Source organism: Poromitra crassiceps, assembly GCF_964638095.1.
Source record: "Poromitra crassiceps genome assembly, chromosome: 13".
NCBI lineage: Eukaryota > Metazoa > Chordata > Actinopteri > Beryciformes > Melamphaidae > Poromitra > Poromitra crassiceps.
The window spans coordinates 14,728,395-14,750,894 of record NC_139644.1 but is presented as its reverse complement, the minus strand read 5'-3'; the positions used below and the strand labels follow the sequence as shown (position 1 = coordinate 14,750,894).

The 22,500-nt window shown below is 46.6% G+C and overlaps 1 protein-coding gene across 1 annotated transcript in view; it reads left to right on the top strand.

Moving 5' to 3' along the window:
• rab26 (RAB26, member RAS oncogene family) overlaps positions 1-22,500 on the top strand; it is a gene marked incomplete at both ends in the record, with an annotated part of 82,903 nt that overhangs the window by 4,300 nt on the left and 56,103 nt on the right. The window contains one exon of the mRNA XM_083648662.1: positions 2,200-2,310. Coding sequence (XP_083504788.1) covers positions 2,200-2,310 — 111 coding nt within the window. The remainder of the gene's footprint in view (positions 1-2,199; positions 2,311-22,500) is intronic.

The following is a 22,500-nucleotide window of genomic DNA, read 5'->3' as shown; positions in this document are numbered from 1 at the left end:
TACAGTAAGACTATCTTGTTATGATGTGACAAGTGGCATATAGCCTACCTGTTACAGTAAGACTCTATCTTGTTATGATGTGACAAGTGGCATATAGCCTACCTGTTACAGTAAGACTCTATCTTGTTATGATGTGACAAGCGGCAATATAGCTTACCTGTTATACAGTAAGGCAGAAGCCGAAAAATATTATTCTTTCGGCGTTATGTATCTGAAGTTGGAATAGCCTGCTCTATGTATTTGGGTCTAGTTGTAATGTTTGGCAGGTGTCAGAACTCAACCCCATCTTACATTTTTTTGTCTCTTTTGTCCTAAGAGGACTGTGCTGTGGCACCCATTGTCATCAGAACCCGCTCCATGCTCCCAGACCCCTACACTCTCACAAAACAAAGTACTGGAAAGTACCAAAAAGCATACAAATGCGTATCACTGGGGATGTACATGTACTACTCTGTACAACAAATATTGTATCCGTAAGCTCCATATTTAGCCTGGGAACCTGACGAATCTCATCTTTTATTTGTTGTGGCCGATGCGTCTGGCCAACCTCCTGTTCAGACACATTTCCACGCGGCCTAAAAACTGCAGAGCCAATCACGGCCCACAGTGTAGACAGACATACGGAACGTGATTTGTAGAGCATTGTGCTGGAGAGAACGTTACTAGGCTGGGTAGTATCCGTTTTTTTCACTGATGTTCTACATTGAGCCAATGTCTGTATTTCACTTAGACACACCTCAAGGCAGGCAGCACTACTATGATTGACAGCGACAGACCAGGTACTTCCTGACCACAATTCACTCCCATTTGGATGATGTAGTCGAGCTGGTTGAAGGATAGGGGGCAGAGGAGAGCGGGGGAAGAGATGCGAGGGCATGAGAAAAAAGAGAAGAAATTGTGGGGAAAAGACAAAGTGGCGCGAGTCGAGTGATGAAAAGAAACATTCAGTGGGAGGAGATGGCGAGGCCTCAAAGAGAGATGACCTGCTCTGCTACAGTCTGTCATATCCCTCCATTCTTCTCCCTCTCTTTTTCGTCAGCTCCTCCCTCTCCCCCCCCCCCCCCCCCCACCCCCACCCCCCCGAGAGGCACTTCTGATATAATCCATGGTCCAGGGCCCACAGGCCCTCAGCTAACCTGATAACGCTAATCACATCAAACCTTTAACTCCATCACAGCTACAGAATACAAAGAGGAATGCACAACTGTCCTCAGCAGGAGTCTCACACACACATGCACGTACGCACGCGCCGCGCGCACGCACGCACACACACACACACACACACACACACACACACGCAGACACGCACACACACACACACACACACACACACACACACACACACACACACACACACACACACACATGCAGGAGCTAAGGAGGCCAGATGCCAGTCGTACACATCTTCACTGTGCCGGGCACCAAAATACGAGGACTAATTCAGTTTAAATGATCCAAATCTGCTTTTAATGATTTAAAACAATCATATATTGATATCAAACCTCACATATGATCACCTGTTGCTCAGTCAACTTTACCTGGGCATCCAGGTAGTGCAGTGGTAGATTTCGTGCCTACCAACACCTCCGGCTTGGTCAGGCGTCCATACAGGCACAATGTCTGTGGCTGGGCAGCCGGATTAAGGCTGTGTCCTGGACGCTGCACTAGTGCCTCCTCTGGTCGGTCGGGGCACCTATTTGAGGGGGAGAGGAACTGGGGGGGGAATATCGTGATCCGCCCACGTGCTACCTGTACGTCCTGCCGGTGAAACTCCTCACTGTGTGAAAGATCAGAGGAAGCATGTGCTAGTCTACTCTCCCCAGATCGGCAGAGGGGGTGGAACAACGACCGAGACACCCTGGCCGGGAATTGGCCAAGTACAATTGGGGAGAAAACGGGGGGAAATCTGAAAAAAACTCGATAGAAAAAAAGGGATAACTATATAACTCGTTTCCTCGTGCTCTCTTGTGTTCTCTTGTGTTCTTCAGCATGTTTCTTTGTGTATTATTCTAGGTTTGTCTATGTGACATTTAGCTTTATCGAGCAGTCTCTGGACTTGGATAAGAGGTTATATGTTGATATTGGCTGACCTTTTCTTATCGCTGCTCTTGATGTGCATCTCTTTGTGCGTGTTGGTTTAACCTCTCTGTCATTCCCGGCTGCTCTAGCTGAGTGTTGCCCTCTGGTTCTGCTGTGCAGGTGATGCTGGTTGGAGACTCCGGTGTGGGGAAGACCTGCCTACTGGTCCGTTTCAAAGATGGAGCATTCCTGGCTGGGAGCTTCATCTCCACTGTGGGCATCGACTTTAGGGTGAGTTTGAAGTAGAGACCTATCGACATACTGATATATCGGTACCGATATAACCCTTATTTGGTGTTAATCGGTATCGGCTTAAAGCAGCTACGAGCAAGATTTTCGATTGTTATTAAACAGTCTAAATTTAATATTGATGCATCATAGGGATGTTCATTTTGAAAATTTTCCAAAATCGATAATTGGTGAAAATTAACGATCAATTATCGATTATCGATCATATTAATACTTAGAAAATTTTCAATTTTCAATTTTTTTTTTACAAAATGAATGCCTATGGCAGAAAATACGAAAGACAACGTGTTCTCCTCAATGAACTCTTTATTTCAATGTGTCTCCTCTCCAACACTGCTGTCCCCGGCGCATGCCGGTGTGAATTTCCCATGTTTAAAACAGTTTTGTTGGCACAAAGGCCCGTGCCCAGCCAGAAAACTAGAGACTATATGAAGCTCCACCTCACGTTAGTCGACTGTGCAATGGAGTGGGGCGAGGAGGAACGAATTCCACCCAAACCTAGTCCCCAATTTTTTTTATTTTTTTTTAATAATTAAAAAATCGATCCAAATGCCACAGGATCGATTCCAATCCTTAACAAATCGATAATTGATGAACATCCCTAATGCATCACATCTTACCTCTAATAGTAGACGAGACCAACGCCGAGTAGTCTCGCTTGAACCCCGAGTGAATCGGCCAGTGTTGTCTTGACGATTAGTCTGTCTGCGGCCGGGGCAGATCAGTAAGTGAAATGAAACGGTTTGCGGCAGCCACTTCGGCCATAACCACAAAATAACAAAATAACTTCCAAACAAACTGTTAGAATATAACGAGAGATGTTCGCGAGAGTAGCAAGCCCCTGCATGGCGTTCTCTGTGTTTATGGTCTGTTGCTAGGCAGAGCGAAACGGTTGAAGGCAGGCAGCTGCCGTAAACCGGTTCGTTTCACTTCCGGGTTTATCCGGCCCGCGGTAGACAGACACAGACTCTATAATCATCAAGAGAGCAATCTCCGATTCACACAGCTTTGGTCTCAGCTACTATTATAGGTAAGATGTGATGCAGCATCAATATTATAATTATACTGTTTAATAACAATCGAAAATCTTGCTCGTAGCTGCTTTAAATGTTTGCTGATATTGCCGATGTATGTAGTGTCTTTATTTGCCCCAGAGCTACTATTTCATGTAGTACAGGTCTCACAACATGGACTATTGATTTCTAAAATTAGTTTGACATGCTTTCGTTTTGGAATACTCCCTAGTAGATAGCCATGGCTCTCATGTGCCAGTTTCACGGTCCCACATGGGACCATGACAAGGGAAACTACGGACACGTTTGGGAAAGAACATGGTTCTCTTGTTTCTTATGGGGCAGTTAGGTGACTGACTGCCAATGCCAGGGCAGCAGACAGAGGCAACCTGTCGCCAGCACCTCCAGTAATAGCACTGATTGATTACTGTCAAATAGCAGCTACTGATTTATTACAGTAATGTACATTTCTGTCATGGCTATTGTATGCCTATAAAATGTGCAACTGTACATAAATGAGTTCAATCAAAAACCAACCAGTTTTAACATGCTATCTAATGTTAACAGCTTTCTAAACCAGCTTTCTTATTAACATGCAGCATTTAATTTTTTTAATAAGGGCGGTATACTGGCATGGTGTGTGTGTCCGTGTGTGTGTGCGTGTGTGTGTAGATGAGTGTGTGTGTGGGTGGATGGACGTTTGTACTTCACTGTAGCTTTAGTAACAGGCCTATCAAAGCAAAGCAGACCTACAGTGTTTCTTCAGCTATCTCTGCGTGCTACGCATTAGCAAAAGTAATGGAGAAAAAAACAAAAAAATCATTTTTACTGCTTAAGTCTGCTTTTTTTATCATATTGACTTATTATTTAATTGCTGTTTCACTAACAAAAGACCACACTAAATGTACACAAAGGAAGATGTTTATTGTAAGTGAATACGTGGATGTGAACATGCAAATGGGGTCGTAGTGCGGCGTCTGAGAACCCAGGGGTGGAGACTCTGAGTGGGGGTAGCACCTCAGGTGAAGCGCGGCTTCACTGGATGAAGTCCCGGCTTCATCATCCCCCTGAGGTTCCTGTGACTGAAGGAGAAGAGAAGAAGGATTATGCAGACGATGGCACAGCCCTAACATGCATGTCTTTCATGGAGGGAGGAAACCAGAGTACCCGGAGAAAACCCAAGCAGGCGCAGGGAGAACATGCAGACTCCACGCGGGAAGGACCTGGGACTCAGAAGGACCTGAGACTCAGGAGCTTGCATGAGGCGACACTGGGTCACCATGACGCCCGCAGTCGAATGAGGAGAAACAGGGTTGGGGTGGAGGGTCGTGACCACTGAGGCAGACGGGAGGGAAGAGGGGATTGGCTATAGACACACTGCATGTAATAGGCCACGCCCATCACGGGGGAAGAGCTCCGTTCATTTCCACACACCAGCGTCATTTTCCTTGAATTAAACATAGCTAAAAGCTGTTGTGTGGTGGGCTGCGCAGAAAGCAAATGTAAAAAATCGCCAGTTAAAGTTTTTTTGTACTCCTGAGCAAAACAAGGAAGCCATTGAGAATTGGCGAGAAGAAGAATGTGGATCTAGCTGTCAAGAAGTAAGTTGGAGTGTTCATCTTCCGTCTATGCGATCTTTTGGTGGAACACGCAACCATGCACGTGACATAGGAGAACGCCAGGATTGGACAGGAGTTTGTGTTTTCCCCCGTCTTGGGCGTGGTTTCTGAATGATGACGCGTTAGGCAGTGTCTCTATGCAACAGGTGGTTGAATTAGAGGGAGAAACGGTGGTGTGATCTAGTTCTTGAACTCCACGAGTCCTGCAAGGCGACATACTCTCACCCGCTTCATCTTCATCATGGTCCTGGACTACGCCCTCTGGCAAGCTGTCAAGGTCCATGAAGACTTGGGATTCACCATCACACCAAGGAAGTCCAGAAGAGTTGGCCCAGTACAGCTAACTGATCTGGACTTTGCAGACGATATCGCCTTGCTGTCAGACGACATAGCAGATGCGCAAGAATTTCTGTCAAGACAAGAGTGGAGACAGAGTGCAATAAGGTAGGACTGCACCTCAATGCCAAGAAAACGGAGTACATGGCCTACAACAGACTGGACCACGCCCCTTTGAGGAGCGTGGGGAAGGAGCCCCACTCATGTGAGTCTATGACTTTAAATATCTCGGCACACGCATGGAGAGCTCAGAGGGAGACATGAAGGTGTGACGAGCGCTCGCATGGAAGGTGCTCAACAACACCAGGAAGATCTGGACCTCAAATCTATCCCGGGGGCTCAAGAAGTCAAGCCAAGTTTATTTGTATAGCCCTAATTCACAAGCATGTCTCAGACGGCTTCACAGAGAATATGTCTAGCTAAATCTAGCTGACACAACAATAACAATTACAGTAGTAATAATAATAGTAACATGGTTGAAAAAGAAGAGGATCTTTGTCGCTACCATAGAGACTATACTGCTCTATTGGTGCGAGACATGGACCCTCTCCAAGGCTACATCAAAATCTATCGACAGATGCTACACTTCGCATGGCATTTAACATCTGCTGGACACAGCACGTCTCGAACAAGCATCTTTATGGTGACCTACCACCCCTTACTAGAAAAATAAAGAGACAGACGACTACAGCTGGCTGGACACTGCGCGAGACACCCTGAGCTGCCTGCTAGCCGAGTCATTCTGTGGGAACCAAGTCATGGACGGATGAACCCTGGGAGACCACTAAAGACCATGGTCAACACCCTAAAAGAGGACTGCGGAGCTGCAACAACTGGGCAGCTGCGGTCCCTGATGGAAGCACGAGACGTGTGGAAGGTCCGACATCGTGCCTGACGGCGGCCATCCTGGACCGAGTCGACGCCGTGAGTGAGTTATAATAACTCCTATGGAACTGCGCTCAAAGGCAAACAAGGCAAAAGGCACACACACACACACACACACACACACACACACACACACACACACACACACACACACACACACACACACACACACATCATGGATCTGTATACATATGTACAATTACCCAAGGTAGTCACAGTATATTATGTGAGTGCACACATCTTTGCCTTTTGCGTTGGAGAGGTTGAGCTTCCTGAACGTCCTCCGTATCAGTCTTCCTATCAGGGGCGTTTCTACGGGTGGGCCTGGGTAGGCACAGGCCCACCCACTTCTTGCCCTGGCCCACCCAATCTTTTTTTTTTTTTTTTTTTTTTTAATTGGTTGTTTTCTAAAGGCAAACTTGCTGCTGCCTTGCTAGCTAATGGTTTTGTAGCTTAAAAACGCAGGGCACATCATCTCCAGAGTCTAATGCATGACGACTTCATGACATCTAGGAATTTTGCGCGAAATTTCATCATGCAATTGCCCGACCAATTTTATCCAGGCCCACCCAATTTTATCCAGGCCCACCCATAATTGAATTTCTGACTACGCCCCTGCTTCCTATGGGAGGCTAAAGACGGGGAGGTGATGGAGGAGGGAGTGTTGATTGAGGGAGGGATGAGGGAGTTAGAGACAGAGAAACAGGAAGTGTATTTTCTTTTGAGGAAAGGCAGTTCTGAGTCTATTTAGGCAGTTTGCCTCATGTGGGGATTTGATCCATTCCGATGTTTTCTCTCCTCTTGTTTGTTGTTGTCTCGTCTTGTTTCTCTTGTCTCAGCGTGTTTTCAGGATTACAGAGCTGCACTGCCGCCTTGTTCGGCTTAAAATAGGATTAGAACGGCAACTCTACGCAAATTGCATGTGATTCTAAAGGCAGGAGGTTGCATTCAAAGAGGAAAAGCAAAGAAAAAATACCGTTAACTATGACCTTTATGCAATTTAGCTTTTACCTTGTTCTAATCTATTCTTCAGTTCTATTCTGGCGCAATGATTAGCAGGCAATTACTGTTAATTTGACACCAAGAATGCAGTCCTACGTCACGTCTGTGGTGATGAAATACAGTATAGACCTCATTAGTTATTGTTTTATGTGATCTCAGCTCTCTGGCTCCTTAGATGATCAGTTGCCTTCATCTTTTGTATGGATAATGAGGCCACCTGGGTTGCTACTTAATATTAGCAATTGAACCAGAAATACCTTGCATATCACATACATACTGTAGAACTGCTTGTACTACAATGTACTTTATTAAAAATGGCCAGAGAATGTGTTGTCCTTATCATAGTATTTTGTAATCGTTGCAATAGATGAAGAGGAATATGAAGATGAATGGAATAGAATGAAGTACCAGAAGTATGTTCTCTCACTCCTTTGCATATGAAAATGATTAAATTAATAGTTTAACAATACAACTTTTTTCTTTTTATTCGATACCGTTCAATAAACAATCGGACTTGATTTGTACAAAAAGGTTTCATGGTACTGGGGCATAGAGGAGTGAAGTGACACTGACTCTTGAGGTCCACATTACTGTCTTGAGCTGTGCCACAGTAAAACGAAGCAAACCTTTCAGCCCACAGCACTACTCCCCATACGGCACTCTCTACCACCTTCCTATCCCTATAGCCCCTCACCCCCCCCCCCCCCCCCCCAACACCACCCATATCCCCATAGCCACAAATCTTACCCACCCCTCAAATCCTGATTCTCTAGCACCTTCCTATCCTTAGCTATGGCCATTTTCCCACTAAACTCACTCCACGACTGACTGACTGACTGACTGACTGAGTGAGTGACTGAGTGACTTTTCCATCTTATGACCCCGGTGGGGCCGCTGGCCCAGCGACGTGGGAGGAAAAGAAAAAAGACAAGAAAAGAAAAAAGTACTGTATAAAGACGGCGCATGCGTGCGCGCCAACGGTGGTACAGCAAAGTCCAGTCCATCAGTTGCCATGGCGATGCTAGTGTGTGAAGTGCTTGGCTCCTGGTTTTGTGCCTCAATCAGAAGGTCATAAACAGCAGGTGAAAGGCAGCAGGTGGGTGGAAATGAATCCTGCCGACGCCGCCGCTATTGAACATTTTGCTGTTGTGCTCAAAGCAAAAAGACCTCTGATGTGTTCTTCCTCCAGCAGCTGGCTGTTTCATGCTTTCTACTGATGATGTCATTTCTAACTCCAAAGTGAAAGTGAATATGCCTTGTAATACACACGCATTCACACGCACACACGCGCGCGTATGCACGCACACGCACACGCACACGCACACGCACACGCACGCGCACACACACACACACACACACACACACACACACACACACACACACACACACACACACACACACACACACACACACACACACACACACACACACACAGGTAGAAGTTCACATACCACTCTTGTGTGCCACCTTAGGACATTTTCTCCTTTATTGTCACCATTTCTCTCTTTACTCTCTCTCTCTCTGACACATCTAATCACGCCATGTCACTTACAGTAGCTGTCTTTTGACTGATGCTCTCTGCAGCTCCATGCAGGAGATCCTGGCTTCACGCCCTCAGTTTAGGACCTGCTGATGGACTGTGGAACACAGGCTTAGTCCCAGTGAGAAGTAGCAACGAGGGACTATCTATATAGAGAAAGCAGCAACATGGCTATTAGCGGACTCCTTGAGGCTGGTCTCACTTGGAAGCTCCAGCACTGCACCCATCAAAAGATTAATTTCTCTATCACAGATAAAACACTGATGCAGGGAAGCAGGGCAGTCACTGAATTCAATTTATTCATGAAATAGAAATTAAGTCAAATCACCAAAATGATTATTACCGTAAGCGACAGTGACAACCAATGAGGAGATGGCTGTTCGCCACACCTCCAATGGCTCCAAATTATATTACTTTGAAAATTGATCTTACATAATTAATTTTCCTTGATGAATGTGTATCAAACAGCGATTATATTATGAGGTGGTTGAGTGAGTCGGGGGTTCATTCTCAATTCCTGTGGCTCAGTCAGACACTTTCTTAACACCAAAGCGCTGGAAACATGCTACAGTACAACGTCAGCCTTGACTTGGAGCGTTGCCGATGGCAACTAGACCTATATAGTCAAACGCCAGCGTGACGAGGGGGGTCGCGGGGGAGTCCCCTGCAGCAATATAAGTAAATTGTGTGATTTCACTATGATTTCAATACTGTAACTAGACGTTATACGGTGAAGAATTTTAATGTTGCAGCATGTTTTCTGCAATAGGTAACCCACCCGGTGCTGTCTGTTGAATGGAGGGATACTTGCTTCGTTGCTAACGGACAGAACCCGTGCAGCTGTGGAGAATTAGCCTAGCAAGTCTACCGTATCAATGGCCTTACAAAACTTTTCAAATAATTGACATTTCAACCCATCTATCTCAATGTGCTGCAGGCGGGATGCGCACGCACTCAGGGACCAATTTCAATCTTCCACCACACTGTAATTGTCCACATCCATCATATTTTGGGTTTGCTCCACATTCCTGCCAAATATCCTCTCTGGCATGCTATTCAGCACTTTATGCATATTTCCTGCTAAAACAATGGTGTTGTATTATTCTTATAAACGTACCCTGAAGGAGAACGCCGACCCAAAACCCACAGTCACAAATATAGGTGGGGGGAGTTAGTGAATTAATTTCAGCACCAAACATAAATAGTTCCCCCCCCCAATAAATGAGAGAGAGAGAGAGAGAGAGAGAGAGAGAGGTTCTGAAGGCAATTAACAACATTACTCTGACAAGCCTTATTCTCATTTCTGATGTGAGTGTTAGAAGAACAGCCTTTCTTGTTGTCTTCCTTCTCGCTCTCTCCGTCACCTCCTCACAGTGGTGAGAAGTAATCCCTCAATCCCTGTGTTGAGGTACGGTGGAGCAGGGCGGCCCTCCTCTTCCCCTCTATAGTGAGAGACAAGGGAGTCGCTCCCCGCTGTCAGCTACTCTGTACTGAGTGACAGCCTCCTTATCCCTTTAAGACCTAAGGGGCCGTCTAAAAAAGCACTCTGGAACCTACGGCTTTGTTTGAGAACGCCCTCCTAAAACCCCAGGGTTTTCTGCAAAACTCCACACGGATCGTCAACGTTCACTAAAACCTGTATTTCTCAGCCTCTGTAGCAGATAGCAACATGCGATACAAACCAGTTGAGAGCTTAAACCGTTGGTTATCGATTGGATATCATCTTTGCACTAATGGCCATTCGTAAATCAATCTAAACATTTCTCTTTCATTTTTTTAAAATACTGATGCTGCTACAGAGGCTGGGAAATAAAGGGTTTGGTGAATGTTAGCAATTGCGTCCGTGGGGGATAGTTCCCAATTTTCCGGTAATCTTGAATTCCGGCAAACTCGCCCAAATCCTCTTATCTTGCGAGGCAGCATGTCTCCTACCCAATGAGCCTTGGCTAGCGGGTCAGCTGTCAGATCATAATCTGGATCTTAATCTTCTAATGACCAGCCGCGACAGCGTTGGCTGGCGTGCGTGCGCCCGTGCGTGCGTGAGATCAAGGGAAAATGTGGTCCTGGAGACACCTATTGTAGAGGGAACTACCACAGTCAGAAGTTTTGAGTACTTTGCCAGGTGCCAGATGCAGTCACGAAACTTTACAGGTATGTAGTTGACATAAAAATGAAGGCAGATCTCGAAAAGGGGTGTGATCCGAGCACCCCGCATTACGCCCTTGGCCCACGTTTGTTTTAAGTCACGGCTGGTGTGGTGTCCCATCGCAAGAGTTCATTGATGTTTCCATCTACAGTATGTCGATTCTCGCCTCCTCTAGTCTGCATGTCGAAGTGTCCTTGGGCAAGGTACTGAACTCCAAATGGCTCTCGATTGCGGTGTCAGCACCCTGCATGGTAGCTTGCCGGCCTCCATCGGTATATGAATGTGTCTGTGAATGTACCTACTCATTGTAAAGCGCTTTCGATAAAAGCACTATATAAATGTAGCCTGGTAAACAAACCTGTCACGTGAACTCACATTTCATGTCCAGACCATGTGGCCTCAAGCTTTCTCCCAGTGTTTTGCAGTGGGTGGAAGTTGGGCGGGTGTACTTGCCTTGACAGACAAACTCCTTCGGCCAATCAGCGTTGCATCCAGTCAAATCCAAATCCACACGGGAGAATGGCGAAAACATATTTTCTGCCGTGAAACTCCACTGTTGCATACTCCTGTACTTGTTTAATTGTTGTTATTGAGTCTATTTCTGCAATAACTACACCATGCCTGTTTAAACTTCGACAAACTACTATACTGCTTGAGGCGGACAGGCACGGAGGCAGCCATTACTGCCTTGCCAGCGGCGTTCCTGATTGGCCAGTTACGAATCGATGTCAACTACAAGGCAGGTCGCTGATTGGATAGAGCACTTTGCAATTTCTGCAAAACACCCTCCCAGGGCTTGAGGCCAGACGGTCTGGTAGAACGAAATGAAATGTGAGTTCACGTGACCGGCTGGCTTACCAGGCTAATATAAATTCAGGCCATTTACCATTTCATTGGTCACCTGTCTTGAAAATATTGTCTTAAATTTATTTATTTATTTATTTATTTATTTATTTATTTATTTATTTATTTATTTATACATGTGGCAATGGCAACATGGCAATGGTGCCTTCACACTGATTTGCCTACTATTCCACTGGCTGTTTTCATGGGGATGTGGAGAGGGTGACTTTTGCTGCTGCTGCTGCTGCTGCTGCTGCTGCTGCTGCTGCTGCTGCTGCTGAGCTGCTGCTGCTGCTGCTGAGCTGCTGAGCTGCTGCTGCTACTGCTGCTTCTGTTGAGCTGCTGCTGCTACTGCTGCTGCTGCTACTGCTGCTTCTGTTGCTGCTACTGCTGCTGCTGCTGCTGCTGCTGCTGCTGCTGCTGCTACTGCTGCTTCTGTTGCTGCTACTGCTGCTGCTGCTACTGCTGCTGCTGCTACTGCTGCTGCTGCTGCTGCTACTGCTGCTTCTGTTGCTGCTACTGCTGCTGCTGCTGCTGCTACTGCTGCTTCTGTTGCTGCTACTGCTGCTGCTGCTACTGCTGCTGCTGCTACTGCTGCTGCTGCTACTGCTGCTTCTGTTGCTGCTGCTGCTACTGCTGCTTCTACTACTGCTTCTACTGCTGCTGCTGCTGCTGCTACTGCTGCTGCTGCTACTGCTGCTTCTGTTGCTGCTGCTGCTACTGCTGCTTCTACTACTGCTTCTACTGCTGCTGCTGCTGCTGCTACTACTGCTGCTGCTGCTACTGCTGCTTCTGTTGCTGCTGCTGCTACTGCTGCTTCTACTACTGCTTCTACTGCTACTGCTGCTGCTGCTACTGCTGCTTCTGTTGCTGCTACTGCTGCTGCTGCTGCTGCTACTGCTGCTTCTGTTGCTGCTACTGCTGCTGCTGCTACTGCTGCTGCTGCTACTGCTGCTGCTGCTACTGCTGCTTCTGTTGCTGCTGCTGCTACTGCTGCTTCTACTACTGCTTCTACTGCTGCTGCTGCTGCTGCTACTGCTGCTGCTGCTACTGCTGCTTCTGTTGCTGCTGCTGCTACTGCTGCTTCTACTACTGCTTCTACTGCTACTGCTGCTGCTGCTACTGCTGCTTCTACTACTGCTTCTACTGCTGCTGCTGCTGCTGCTACTGCTGCTGCTGCTACTGCTGCTTCTGCTGCTGCTGCTGCTACTGCTGCTGCTGCTACTGCTGCTTCTGCTGCTGCTGCTGCTACTGCTGCTTCTACTACTGCTTCTACTGCTGCTGCTGCTGCTGCTACTGCTGCTGCTGCTACTGCTGCTTCTGTTGCTGCTGCTGCTACTGCTGCTTCTACTACTGCTTCTACTGCTGCTGCTGCTGCTGCTACTGCTGCTGCTGCTACTGCTGCTTCTGTTGCTGCTGCTGCTACTGCTGCTTCTACTACTGCTTCTACTGCTGCTGCTGCTACTGCTGCTGCTGCTTCTGTTGCTGCTGCTGCTACTGCTGCTTCTACTACTGCTTCTACTACTACTGCTGCTGCTGCTACTGCTGCTGCTGCTACTGCTGCTTCTGTTGCTGCTGCTGCTACTGCTGCTTCTACTACTGCTTCTACTGCTGCTGCTGCTACTGCTACTGCTGCTGCTGCTACTGCTGCTTCTGTTGCTGCTGCTGCTACTGCTGCTTCTACTACTGCTTCTACTGCTGCTGCTGCTGCTGCTACTGCTGCTGCTGCTTCTACTGCTGCTTCTGCTACTGCTGCTTCTACTACTGCTTCTACTGCTGCTGCTGCTGCTGCTACTGCTGCTGCTGCTGCTACTGCTGCTTCTGCTACTGCTGCTGCTACTGCTGCTTCTACTACTGCTTCTACTGCTGCTGCTGCTGCTGCTGCTACTGCTGTCCACTCGTTCACTGTGACAATGTCTCAAACTAATGATGTTTACGGCTCAGCCTGCCTGCATTGATGCATTCAAACACGCAGGGGGAAGACACATTGCTTTTCTCCACCTCTGCCATTCTGCAGTCTAGTTTGAGTGTGGTGACCGAGGCTTGACCGTGTGCGTGCGTGTGTGTGTGTGTGTGTCTGTGTCTGTGTCTGTGTGTGTCTGTGTGTGTGTGTGTCTGTGTGTGTCTGTGTGTGTGTCAGACTGACAGTCTCATTGAGATGCTCGACCAACCTGAGACCTCAGTGACCGTCCCTCCGCTGGCTGCAGGGACATAATGTGCAATGGCTCAACCTGTATCGGCATGTGTCAAGCAATATTGAATTTTCCCCCATGAACTAGTCACACATCCCATCATGTATCCCCTCCCCTGACAGCTACACAGACACACTATGGACGGGCGTGGACTCCTCCTCCACCACCTGAGCACATGCGGCCCACAATAGATTCAACTTCAACCGTGCTGCTTCCCCTCGCAGATGATTTACTTGGAGCATTTTATCTAGCGGCGCTTCATAAAATGCCCCTGACAGGTTTAAGATACAAGGATCAGAGCTGGCCCACTAAAACATCTCACCCTGTTCATCATCCACACGCTACAGGATCTTTATCTTGGTGATGTAGCGTCGCACTCTCAAGGCCAAAACACGCCGCCGCCGTATGGCGCGCGTCAAAACAGCTGGCACTATTATTTTCTATTTGCACCCGCATACCGGTTACCGGCATGCCCCGCCCCCACTTAACGCCACCCTTCTATTTCCAGCGCCGCCGCCACTGAACAAAAAATAAATATGTACAATTTAATTTAATTTAGTTTGGTTGGTCGTCATTTTGATAGACTGATGTATTAGTTTTGTGAACGAATACCGGTCCCTATGTCCATTATTTTAGTCAGGCCTCACTCACAGAGTTGGCATGCAGCCTCTCCTCTCTCTCCCCAGAGGGTTTTCATAGTCCTCTTCAGTGACACATTTCAAAATCGGCTCCTCCATTCTGGAGCTCTCCACGGTGCTGAACCTGTCTTGTGTCATTTTGGCCACTAATTTGCCATTTTTGCTCATTTAGTCGACCCTAATTACCTAATTCAAGAATCCGGCTCTGTTAGGTCACCCGCAGGGGTGCTCTTTACACTTCCTGAAAGATTCAGCACGATGATGATCGCACGTAAAATGGCGTAGCTGTGGCCGGACAATTCTGCTCACTCGACAGTAGGGATGTTCATCAATTATCGAAAATCGATAATCGATCGTTAAGGATTGGAATCGATCCTGTGGCATTTGGATCGATTTTTTAATTATAAAAAAAAAAAAAAAAAAAAATTTTTGGACTAGGTTTGGGTGGAATTCGTTCCTCCTCGCCCCACTCCATTGCACAGCCGACTAACGTGAGGTGGAGCTTCATAGTCTCTAGTTTTCTGGCTGGGCACGGGCCTTTGTGCCAACAAAACTGTTTTAAACATGAGAAATTCACACCGGCATGCGCCGGGGACAGCAGTGTTGGAGAGGAGACACATTGAAATAAAGAGTTCATTGAGGAGAACACGTTGTCTTTCGTATTTTCTGCCATAGGCATTCATTTTGTAAAAAAAAAAAAAAAAAAAAATGAAAATATTGAAAATTTTCTAAGTATTAATAAAATCGATAATCGATAATTGATCGTTAATTCTCACCGATTATCGATTTTGGAAAATTTTCAAAATGAACATCCCTACTCGACAGTGAGGCGCAATGACTGATGGGAAATCTTGCGTGTCAACTTCCGCCCGAGTGAAGTAGCGTTGTTCACTTCTTTCCTACACTGTGCACAGTTCCCTTTGAACCAAACATTTTGGCTCCCTGCGGTTTGGAATCCTGGTTGACATGGCCGAATACCCTGTGCAGTCCACTTCGTTTGGAACTACTTGCCGCCGGCCGGAATGCAGCCAGTGTGAAGGAAGAATGATACAACTGAGGCAATGGAGGTTAAATGAAAACGACAACAACGAATGGAAACGTGATGATTTACCTTGTTCGACCTAACCTTTTCTTGAAGTTAGGACCCCCAGCAAATATGCCCTAACTTATGTCTCAGGCTGTCCGTCCGCACAAATGACACCAGCCTGATGAGGGCGATATCATGAAATGTCATGTTCTGAAAAACATTCGAGTGACTGGACCGTGATTGTAAAAGTCACTAATTAAAGGTCAAAATGTCTAACTTTGAAACGCCCTGACTCCACGTCACCCGGCGCTGCCCCGGCCTGGCTACATGTGCTACATGCTAATCACAGAGCCGCAGGGAGCCAGCCAAATATTGATTTCCCTTTACCACAAAGAACCTCTTGACTACATTTCCTTTGCACTCTGTGGAAGGGATTTGTAGTTGTTTTATACCATAATAATGAGGCCTGCATCAAAACTAACCCTAAAACAGTAGCCACAGATTCCATCGTTGTGTCAAATGTCCCTCATTGTCTTGCCAGAATTACCAATGCAGCCATCTTTACGTTTATCTCTTTATGAACGGTATAAGCTGTTGAATAATTCAAATATAATTGATATACGTCTGGTTTGATTATGCAGACAACACAGGAGCCTTTCTTGACACGAGGTTGTGTGAGTGTGTGTGTGTGTGTGTGTGTGTGTGTGTGTGTGTGTGTGTGTGTGTGTGTGTGTGAGAGAGTGAAGGGGATAAGTATGGGGAGGGTGAGGAGAAGAGAGGAAAAGCAGCAGCCAAAGGGAGAGGTGAGCAGGAAAGGTCTCATTAACTGAGCGATGGAGGGGGCGAAGCAGACTCTCTATTGTAAATGTTGGCCTGATACTTTGAGGAGCAGAGCATTAAACTGGCAAAGGGAAAAAGACACAGAGACACATATTAGTATAACGAGGAGTTGAGTGTAAATGGACTACATTTATATAGCGCTTTTATCCAAAGCGCTTACGTTCGTGCACACGTGGCAGCAAACAACCACGCAGGGGGCTCGCTCGCGCAGCCATCGGGAGACATTTCGGTTCGGTATGTTGCCCAAGGAAGGACACTTCGACTTCCGGACTGGAGGAGCCGGGGATCGAACCACTGACCTCTTTTATCCAAAGCAATTAGTAGTGGACAACCCGCTCTACCTCCTGAGCCACAACTGCCTGGCTGTGTAATTCCTGCATACAGTATATCACATTATAATGAAGACTCCAGTTGATTTAGAATAAGGGAACAAGGTCTCTTTAGATTGTAGCCTCGTTGTGAGTTTGTTTCCGATCCATCAGCATAACAGGGATTAGAGTGTAAGATAGTTATCCAGTCTTCTCTCTTTAAGGGAAGACAGAGCTAGTCTGGAGACACAGTGGAGTTCATGTACATGTACTGTACTGGACATTGTATTTGGCTTTTTCCCAGATGAAGAAATGTATATTTTTTTCTACTCGGATGATGGCACACAATAGTAATTGAACCTACTGTACATCGAGTTCATAAAAGCTTTTACAAACCTTAAACCTATGAGGAGGTCCTTCTTTCTTGGGGAAACTCCTCTGCTGCACAAGAACTGATGGTTTTAGAAGTACCTTCTTGCTACTTTACAGAAGTAGCAAGAGAGGTTTGTTTGGAGTAAATATAAGGTAGAATAAATGAAATCTACAAAGCTGAGTATTTGAGTTGAGGACAAAAAAAAATCTTTGTAAACGAGCTTCCGCGAGCTGATGACGTTTGTTGAGACGTAGTACAATCCATCATGGCGGTAAACGTGCCAACAACAAAGTGCCAACAAGGTAACTATTACTACAAACTCATGGACTCATGGTTGTTCAATAACTGAATTTGAAATTGCACTTCCGTTGTTGGCCGTTAGATTACTCGAGTACTCGATTACATAATTTAATGCGAGTACTCGAATATTCAAATTGACATAGTAACTGTGCTCCAAGATTGTATATCTTCAGCATCATCGTCATAGCTACAAAAATTGACGATGTAAACATTGATTACGTATCTGACCTCTGACCGCATAATAATCCTTAGCCAATCATTGAACCCGCAGACATGTGATTTGTCATTAAGGTTGTGTTGCTGTGGTTTAGTGGAGCTCCACCACACACACACACACACACACACACACACACACACACACACACACACACTGTTGCATTGATAACAGCTCAGTGGGCTGCAGATGTGTTAGATAGTCGATACAGTATGTGGCTTTAATAGCCTTTAGGGGGAGGAGGAGGTGTTGTGCACAATACCTCATCATCCCTGGAAAACACAGCAGCAACGGCAGCAAGAATCACTGTGTGTGTGTGTGTGTGTGTGTGTGTGTGTGTGTGTGTGTGTGTGTGTGCGCGTGCGTGCGTGCGGTTTGTGTGTGAGCATGAGCGCGTTGATTCCCGCTTGTGGGTGTGATTTTGTATTTTCTGTGTGTGTGTGTGTGCGCGTGTGTGTGTGTGTGTGCGTGTGTGTGTGTGTGTGTGTGTGTGTGTGTGTGCGTGCGTGCGTGCGTGCGTGCGTGCGTGCGTGCGTGTGTGCGCGTGCGTGCGTGTGTGCGTGTGTGTGTGTGTGTGTCATGTTTGTGACATGGCTGGACATTAAACGTTAGAGAGGTATTGTGAGATGATCTCTCCATCTTATTGATGACGGCGGTCGATTTCTAATTCTGCACCGCCCTTAAATCACAGCATGAGACACAAACACAGTGATAACATCACCTGCCTGAAGTGGCTGCTCTTAATGAGCCAGAGAAGATCCACATGTCTCTGTCTGTCTGTCTGTCTGTCTGTCTGTCTGTCTGTCTGTCTGTCTGTCTGTCTGTCTCTCTGTCTGTCTGTCTGTCTGTCTGTCTGTCTGTCTGTCTGTCTGTCTGTCTCTCTGTCTGTCTGTCTGTCTGTCTGTCTGTCTGTCTGTCTGTCTGTCTGTCTGTCTCTCTGTCTGTCTGTCTGTCTGTCTGTCTGTCTGTCTGTCTGTCTGTCTGTCTGTGTGCCTGTCTGTCTGTCTGTCTGTCTGTCTGTCTGTCTGTCTGTCTGTCTGTCTGTCTGTCTCTCTGTCTGTCTGTCTGTCTGTCTGTCTGTCTGTCTGTCTGTCTCTCTGTCTGTCTGCCTGCCTGCCTGTCTGTCTGTCTGTCTGTCTGTCTGTCTGTCTCTCTGTCTGTCTGTCTGTCTGTCTGTCTGTCTGTCTGTCTGTCTCTCTGTCTGTCTGTCTGTCTGTCTCTCTCTCTCTCTCCTTCTCTCCCCCCTCTCTCTCTGTAACCATCTCTCTTACATCACCATTGGCAGATATCTGTCATGAAACTGGCACAGGGTACTGCATGGTGACCATGTCTTGAGATGAAGTGGTGTGTATATTATGAACACAGGCAATTTCTCATTTTAGCCTGGCAATAGTTTGCTCCACTGCATAAAGTATGGTGGGTGCAGGGGGGTGGGGGGGTGAGAGGGAGAAAAAGGTTGATAACTCAGTACATACTGCTAAGTGCTTAGGGGAAATGAAGTGTGTTCATTCATGTGTAGAAGCAACTAGTACACACACACGCGCGCGCGCAGGCGTGCACACATGCGCGCCCCACACACACATACTCACATACAGTACTGTGCGACCCATCATGCATTGCAAAGTGCCTGCTGTGCACCACTGACAACAAACAAGCAGTTGATGACTTTATTTGCCGTGCTGTGTTTGTTTTTTTCTAAAGAAGTTGACAGATAGCATGAAGACTATAACCACAGTAACAGGTACTGTAGGCAGATTGAGGCTGTAGCTATGTGTTACGCTAAACTCTATATTCACCCTCAGCCTGTCTTTGCAGGAGATACTGTATGTGTGTGTGTGCGTGTGTGTGTGTGTGTGTGTGTGTGTGTGTGTGTGTGTGAGCGTCTCTGAGCCCCTGGCTGCCATGTGTTGACAAAAGGCAGATATGATTCATCACTTCATTGACACTGTAGGAATTGGAAATCAATGTGTCGTGACGCAGAAGGCCCGCAAGCGGAGGACGTGTGAGTGTACTTTCTGTCTCGGTGTACGTGCGTGTATCTCTGCGTATGACAGGCTGTCTGGCATTATAGTCACTTTATTTGGATAGTCTGCCTACAGAATAGATTAGTTGACATTAGTTGTCGACTGTTTGACTTTGTCTGTACATGATGTTTTAACAGCTTATTAGTCGAGATTCAACAAAGAGATTCTGTTTGCTTGCCGCTCCACACACCTGCACCTAGTGTCGTATAGGCATGAGTTGTCACATATAGACCTTATTCGATTGACGTCACTCACGTACGGGCACGCCCACCGCCGCCATGTTCTCGACGTAGCGCTGCAGCTCTCAAGTGACAGCTTATGTAAGAACAGCGTTTATAGGAAGCTAGCCACCGTTAGCTTTACCTGTATCGTTCCTGTTGTGTTCGGATGGTGACCTGCGTTAGGCATGGCTGTAGTAATGACAGCAATAAAGTCCCCGTGGTTTGTTTCTATCTCTGCTGTCCACAGACGTGAAGGGAGCGAGACTGAGGATACGTCAGCACAGAGGAGATGTGTGGATAGTTGTGGATAGTTGGGAGAGACAGGTGAAACTTTCTGACAGATCCTCACAGCAAAGTCTGTTCACCTCGTTTTTTCTTTTGTTTATTATTACAGGCATTAACGGCAGCATACAAACAACAACTCTGGGGTTTGTATTGCTGTCATCACTATCGCCATTTTGTAATGGAACAGAAACGACAATAAGGCCGTTACTAGTTGTCAGCTGCAGCGCTGTGTGCGTGCAGGACGGTATGTCAACAATATGGCGCCGTCCGGGGGTTAGCGAATAAGGTCTATACTCTATAGAGATAATATGTTAAACATCTGATAAACGGTTGAATTGTTGAACGTCAACTACTATAATGTTGGAATGTTAGAAAGATACATACAAAGACTGTCTGTCTCTTTCATGCCCACTTAATTGAGAACAGGGTTATTAGCAGATATCAGAGTTTTGATTAGCTGTGTTCAATCACCATTTATAAACTGGTTGTAAATTCAATTCCAGGTAGCATTAGCGGTCCTAAAGCACGCAGAGGCACCTATGAGCATCTGCAGACACGAGGCCATCTGTCTTCCTGCCTGTTCCCCTTACGGAGGTGAGAGTAAAGACATCTGGAAGAGAGGCAGCTCAGGCGGGTGAGAGGATGATAGGATAATTAAGTCTTCGTCCCTGAAAAGTTCCTCTCCTTCCCCCGTCGTGTCATTGACAGCCTCTGATGTCACACATGAGGGACTTTGTGAGTTATCTCCTACTCCCATACGTTCACTTTAGTTAGCAAAGCACTGACTGACTGGCTGACTGACTGACTGACTGACTGACTGACTGACTGACTGGCTGACCGACACACTGGCTGGATGGCTGATTTCTCTATTATATTATCTACTCTCCCACCTGGCTGCCGGTCTGAGTGGGTGCAGTTATAATGCCAGGCAGGCGTAACCACGCCAGCAAGTGGCAGGAATGTGTTTTTTTTCCTGCTTCTGAAATGATTAGATAGATAGAAATTAGATTAAGATGATGAATTAGCAGCCGAAAAGCAAGAGTGAGTGTTTGACACAATCTCCAAACATCTCACTCCCCTCGCTACCTGTTAGATGGAGCACTGTGGCACAGTGGTATAGTGTTGTTGCCTCGCAGCAAGAAGGTCCAGGGTTCGATTCCCCGTCTGGGATGCTGTTGTCTGGGGGGGTATGACTTCCCATGCCTTTCTGGTGCCTGGTGCCCCAGGTGGGCTATCTCATGGAGAGGGCCTTTCTGTGTGGAGTTTGTATGTTCTCCCCGTGCTCCCATGGGCTTTCCTCCATATAACGTTAACACGCCCGCATATCACTAGGAGGGCTCTCTCTCCGTGCCCCATCTCAAATGTTACTCCCGTTTCCTTCCAGCTGAGATCATTGATGATTTGGCTCGCCTCCTCTTCCTGTTCCGTGGCGTCCTCTTGAGAGTGCCTTATGTCACCCTATCACACTCCAACACCAACAACACCTGCCATTTTGCAGTGCAAAAATCACAAAAACACGCTTGCGTAATATGGGATCTATTATATCAAACTCCCAGAATGTATATGCGCTATCAAATGGAAACATTTCTAAGCTGCACTTGTAGGTTTCATGATTTGTCCCCTAGAGCCCGTCTCCAGCCGCCAGAAGAGAATTCCCCATTCATTTTCTCCATAGATACAGAGATGATTCAAGATCATCCTTATATAACCAGCAGTTCTAAGGCTGGAACCAAGCGGATGTTTGATGCACGCACGCACACACACACACACACACGCACGCGCACACGCACACGCACACGCACACGCACACGCACACGCACACGCACACACACGAAGAAAAGGGGACTAGTTGTGTTTATTGTCATCCCCTGTTACTGGATTAAGTGCTTTTACCTTGAAGTCGTTTTGTTAGCTTGTCACTATTGTCACTCCTCTGCCTGATTGGGAACAGGCAGTTTTATTGTGTTGTTGTTGATAATGTGTGTGTGTGTGTGTGTGTGTGTGTGTGTGTGTGTGTGTGTGTGTGTGTGTGTGTGTGTGTGTGTGTGTGTGTGTGTGCGCGTGCGTGCATGCGTTGCGTGCGTGTGTGTGTGTGTGTGAGATTGATTGATTGATTGATTGATTGATTGAATACTTTATTGACACAAAGGTAAGTACATCAAGGAAAAGTGCCTTTACGGTTGGTCAAATGGATAAAACACAAGAAAGCCAAAGGCTTGTTTCCATTGTGGTCCATTATACATAGAACATAAAAAGGCAGACAAGTGGTTTACAATGAGTAACATGTACAAAGACAGGACAAACTAAGTGCACATAGAAAACACCTAACCTAAAAAATCATAAAACCAGCTAATGTTAAAAGAAAT